Source organism: Perca flavescens, chromosome 2, assembly GCF_004354835.1.
Source record: "Perca flavescens isolate YP-PL-M2 chromosome 2, PFLA_1.0, whole genome shotgun sequence".
In the NCBI taxonomy this organism is placed as follows: Eukaryota; Metazoa; Chordata; class Actinopteri; order Perciformes; family Percidae; genus Perca; species Perca flavescens.
In genome coordinates this window covers 1353034-1359012 of record NC_041332.1, presented here as the reverse complement: position 1 = coordinate 1359012, position 5979 = coordinate 1353034, and the positions used below count along the sequence as shown (strand labels likewise).

At 45.1% G+C, this 5979-nt stretch overlaps 1 protein-coding gene across 1 annotated transcript in view; it reads right to left on the bottom strand.

Moving 5' to 3' along the window:
• Positions 1-455: 455 nt before the first annotated feature.
• The window catches only part of kcnh1b (potassium voltage-gated channel, subfamily H (eag-related), member 1b), a 36864-nt gene continuing 31340 nt past the window's right edge, over positions 456-5979 (bottom strand). The window contains exon 11 of the mRNA XM_028565058.1: positions 456-2555. Within this exon, the coding sequence (XP_028420859.1) occupies positions 1713-2555 (843 nt within the window). The 3' untranslated portion in view covers positions 456-1712. The remainder of the gene's footprint in view (positions 2556-5979) is intronic.

Here is a 5979-nt window from a genome sequence, read left to right as displayed (position 1 = left end):
ACATTGAAGATTCTCACTGAAAGCATCAAAACTATGAATGAACACATATGGAATTATGTACTTAACAAAAAAGTGTGAAATAACTGAAAACATGTCTTATATTTTAGATTCTTCAAAGTAGCCACCCTTTGTTTTTTTGATAACTCTGCAAACCCTTGGTGTTCTCTCAATGAGCTTCATGAGGTAGTCACCTGAAATGGTTTTACCTTCACAGGTGTGCTTTGTCAGGGTTCATTAGTGGAATTATTTCCTTATTAATAAAAAAGCAAAGGGTGGCTACTTGGAAATTTTTTATATATAAGACATGTTTTCAGTTATTTCACACTTTTTTGTTAAGTACATAATTCCATATGTGTTCATTCATAGTTTTGATGCCTTCAGTGAGAATCTACAATGTAAATAGTCATGAAAATAAAAAGGAAACTTGAATGAGAAAGTGTGTCCAAACTTCTGGCCTGTACTGTACAGTAAAAGCATTACCGATCCCTAACAAGCAAAGACTTCTCAGTGAAATCTGAACACAGTGTTTAGTCTGCATGAAGTTGGGGACATTCTGTCGCCATAAAACCCACCAAGCGAACCACCAAACTGTTGACTGTCAGGTAAAAGTCTGAAGTAATGTCCTTTAACGTTCAGCAGTTAAACGTCTTTCTTTTGATTAACGCACTGAACAACCAACTGCAGAGCGTTGGATTTGATATGTTATCATGCAATCGCTCAATTCTAAAACAGCACTATCGGAAAAACCAACCAACGATACGTGGAAGTAGTGACGTCATGGACGCCTCTCTCAGTTTGAGATCCATCGGTCCACTGGAATCACAGAGATCTGTCTCCTGGATTCTCCTTCAACTTTATTTAGAAGTTTGAAGACCTTTTTTTAATGAAGTGTGAAGACAGCCAATGAAAGCCGACCCTTCAGGATCTGGTAGAGCTAGCGACTGAGTCAAAGCCACCCAAATAAGGCGGGTTCACACCAGGGCGGAAAAAATATTCAAGTTGCGCCATTTGCATCATAATATTTGGATCATTTGCGTTGGAGCGCATTACCCGCCAGTGTAGAGCCGTAGGCACCAACAACGTTTCTTTACGTCAACAATATGGCAATAAAAACAACATTATTGCTGTACAAGATACGTTGGTAAATCAAATGGCATTATGTCTAGATTAAAAATATCATCTGGCAGATCTTGGTGATGATTACTGCCTTCTATAGGAAGTAAACGTTACATTAATTTTTTTTATTGCAATAACCGGGTGAAAAGGCAACACGCGAATTTGACGCTCAAGTTCAAATGTTTTGCGCCATTTGCACCGTGTGCCGCGTCTTTGCATTGACTTTGTATGTAATTGGGAACACGCCATTAAAACACGGTTTCCTTCATCACAGTGCCAAAGTCTTGAAGAACAACATTAAAGCCATCTTTTATATTATTGCCAAAATCATATGAAGGTCTAAACCTTCCTAAGAACCAAAGGTGCCATAACTGTCGTGACTTTATATAAATATAGTCTCCGTTCAAAGGGAAAATCCGCCTTATCCTCAGTCCAGTTTGTAATGTCTCGCAGGGCGATGCTACAAACGTAACAAAGTGCTTTTGTGCGGGATCATCGTCCTCTTAACCGCCATCGGCTCAGCTTCACACTGCGGTCAGGCGCTCTCGTCTGACATGTGGATGCTGAAATGTGTCGGGTCAGACTCCACGCGCAGATTAACAGAAGCTGTCCCCATCGGAGTCGGGCGACGGAGGCCTGGAGATCTCGAAGAAAGAACCCGACGACTTCCTGGACTTGAGAAGTCTCAGCATCTCAGCCATCTGAGTCTCCAGCGCCGCCATGCGAGTGTTCAGACCTCTGATGTCTCCTCTCAGTTCCTGTTTCAGCTCGAGGAAAGACGCCTGAATGCTCTGCTCCGGTATCGCGCTGAAGACCTTCTTCTCGTCTGACTGGACAGGGCTTTGGTCCTGAGGTGTTCGGGCGTCTCCGACATTGTCCAAGCGGAGTTCGCTCTTCGTGATGCCGCTGTCGCAGGAGTCTGTTTTCTTAAGGGAGATCTCGCCGTGAGACTTAGTTCTGTCGGGCAGCGTCTCCATGGACTCGGCCTTGGAGACGCTGCTCCACGACTCTGCCTTCACCACCGACTCCTTGAATCGCCCCCAGCCTTTAGCTTTGGCCGGCTCCACTGATTTGCAGCCGATCAGGTTTCCGTTTTGCGCGGCGGGAGCGTGGAGCATGACTCGGCTGGACGTCCGGGAGGAAGCGACGGATGTCGAGGATGTGGTTGGTGTGGCTTGGTTCTCCGTCACCATGTCTATGCTGGTGGAGGCCAGGACCACCGGACCTCTGGGCCTCTCCACGGGAACCACGCCCGTCTCCACATCACTGGCGTCGTGATCCACACGCTCAGTGGCGAGCCGGGCCTCCCGCTGCTGCCTGAAACGCTGGAAGAGGCGCCGCACCGGGTGATCCGGTGGCAGGTTGAGAGGAGCCTCGTTCTTCCTCTTCAACATCTCCTCTTCCTCATGTTTCACATCACTGATCTTCCGGAAGACAATCTGTAGCAGAAGACAAACAACAAGAGATTAGAAAGGTTTCACTTTGTCAAACAGATATCTTTACTACAGAAATTTCACCCAGAGCTTCAGGTCATCGATTAAAGCTGCATGATCTACGCTGTCAAATGCAGCACTCATAGCTGAAAGTGTGTGGATTAAGTCATTTATTTTTAAAGACACATATCTGTGCTGTTCAGTGCTCTGATCGGGAAAAAGAGAATCCCAGCACGTTGAAAAGTTACGCCAAGAGTCCTTACAAAGGGCACTAAAAGGTTACGCCAAGAGTCCTTACAAAGGGCACTAAAAGGTTACGCCAAGAGTCCTCACAAAGGGCACTAAAAGGTTACGCCAAGAGTCCTCACAAAGGGCACTAAAAAGGTCGCGCCAAGAGTCCTTACAAAGGGCACTAAAAGGTTACGCCAAGAGTCCTTACAAAGGGCACTAAAAGGTTACGCCAAGAGTCCTTACAAAGGGCACTAAAAGGTTACGCCAAGAGTCCTCACAAAGGGCACTAAAAGGTTACGCCAAGAGTCCTTACAAAGGGCACTGAAAGGTTATGCCAAGAGTCCTTACAAAGGGCACTAAAAGGTTATGCCAAGTTTCCTTACAAAGGGCACTAAAAGGTTATGCCAAGTTTCCTTACAAAGGGCACTAAAAGGTTATGCCAAGAGTCCTTACAAAGGGCACTAAAAGGTTATGCCAAAGGGATACGCAGAGCATCAAAAAGTGACGACCAAGTGCAGTATTTTTCAAGTTGTGTCTGCAGACCGTCAGCAATCAGTGATCAAGGTATGGCCGTTGGAGCCATTATATGAGGGTGGGACAAGTACACATACATATACTGTATGTCATGTTCTGCCTCTAAGGATCTCTTAATCAAAACATAAGATGTAGTTTGGTGACGTGGTGAAGCAACAGGGGATCACTGCAGTTTGTAAGCAGTGATGTTCACGTTAAAAATCTGTTTTCAAAGCTGTTGCTAACATTTGCTCAGATTGTTTAGAGTTAAAAACATAATCATTAGGCTTAAAACTACAAAGAGGGTCAAAAAGTGTGAGTAGAGTCGGGAGTGAGAATGTGCTGAGTCTGTGTGTGTCGTTGCTCTGCAGCAACAGCGAGAGGCGGCGAGGCTTTCCCCCTCAGCGATGTCATCAGTATGTTGATACCCTGAGCCAATCAGGGAGCTACTGACCTACTGAAATTGGATCTGGTGCACTAAGCAGCAGCAGCAGCTGGACGTTTCTATCAGAGAGCTGTCAGACGGGTGAGAACGGAGAACGTGAGAGAACTGCTAATGATCCTCAACTGCTGCCAGGTTTCTTCTGATGCAAAGACAACACATCAGCCCGCTGCTCGACCCTGTAGGAACACAAACTCTACAGTCTGCAGGGGCTCTCAGTCTGTTACGATAGAAGTCTGTGAGAAAATGAGCCTACTTGATTTGATTTATTACCTCGGTAAACATTTTCATAATGAGTTTATAATCTCAATCCCTAGTTGCAAGTCTTGCTATTAACACCACGCCCTGTTAAAACCATTATAATAATGATGCATTTTATTTCTATAGCAACTATCTTAACAACTGACGATCGGTCAGTGTCTCTCAGCGCCAGATACCGACGCAGAAATCTCCTTTTAGCGTCTGTATGGAACACACCGGGCAAAGCAGCAGCTCGACCACGGCACTGTAAGATGACGTAGTATTAAGAGAGACAACAATAGAGAGTAGTATGTAGAGAGACAGCAGTAGAGAGTAGTATGTAGAGAGACAGCAGTAGAGAGTAGTATGTAGAGAGACAGCAGTAGAGAGTAGTATGTAGAGAGACAGCAGTAGAGAGTAGTATGTAGAGAGACAGCAGTAGAGAGTAGTATGTAGAGAGACAACAATAGAGAGTCAACAGTAGAGAGTAGAATGTAGAGAGACAGCAGTAGAGAGTAGTATGTAGAGAGACAGCGGTAGAGAGTAGTATGTAGAGAGACAACAGTAGAGAGTAGTATGTAGAAAGACAACGGTAGAGAGTAGTATGTAGAGAGACAGCAGTAGAGAGTAGTATGTAGAGAGACAGCAGAAGGAGTAGTATGTAGAGAGACAACAGTAGAGAGTAGTATGTAGAGAGACAACAGTAGAGAGTAGTATGTAGAGAGACAGCAGAAGGAGTACTATGTAGAGAGACAACAGTAGAGAGTAGTATGTAGAGACTAGTATGTAGAGAGATAGCAGTAGAGAGTAGTATGTAGAGAGACAACAGTAGAGAGTAGTATGTAGAGAGACAACAGTAGAGAGGAGTATGTAGAGAGATAACAATAGAGAGTAGTATGTAGAGAGACAGCAGTAGAGAGTAGTATGTAGAGAGACAGCAGTAGAGAGTAGTATGTAGACAGACAACAGTAGACAGTAGTATGTAGAGAGACGTCAGTAGAGTAGTATGTAGAGAGACAGCAGTAGAGAGTAGTATGTAGAGAGACAGCAGTAGAGAGACAACAGTAGAGAGACAGCAGTAGAGAGTAGTATGTAGAGAAACAGCAGTAGAGAGACAACAGTAGAGAGTAGTATGTAGAGAGACAGCAGTAGAGAGTAGTATGAAAGACCGTGGTTCATGTGCCATTCTTGTCCCGTATTTTGTAACCCCCACCCACCATCTTTTCCTAAACAACTGTCCCGTTGTTGTGCCGCATGTCAATTAAACATACATCCCGACCAAGCGCGCCTCAATATGACGCTAATCATTAACAAACGCCAAAATCACCTGACCAAAGGTCACTTTTGTGACGAGCTGGGTGGGAGAATGAGTCGATTCTCGACACCGATTGGTCGAGAGAGAGTGAACGTTACGGCCTTTTCTACCCGTCTATTATTCCCCTCCCGGTCTACCAGTTTTCACAGTGTCCCGCGATTCGTGTGTGAGTGAATGTGAACATGGACATCACATCCATTTACAGAGAGAGAGGGAGAGACAGAGAGAGAGGGAGGGAGTGAGAGAGAGAGACAGATAAAGAGAGACAGAGAGAGGGAGGGACAGAGGAACAGAGAGACAGATAGAGAAAGAGAGAGACAGAGAGAAAGAGAGAGAGACAGATATATATATAGAGAGAGAGAGAGTGGGGGGAGAGAGAGACAGACAGACAGACATAGATAGACAGAGACAGATAGAGGGAGAGAGAGAGAGAGAGAGAGAGAGAGAGAGAGAGAGAGAGAGAAACTTATCTCGTATGGTTTTGATATTTTAAAGCATTTCTACCACTGACTGTGTTTCCATGGTGACCAACATGTCCTCTGATTGTACCCAGGAAGTGACGGGGCCGAGGTCATGGGTCCCTGATCACTGGTTTCTGTTGTTGCCATCAACAAAGGGTCTCATTAAACCGACCTTTCAGGGCCTCAAGGACTCGCTCACACCCTCTACCCACCGCAGCTCTGGACTAC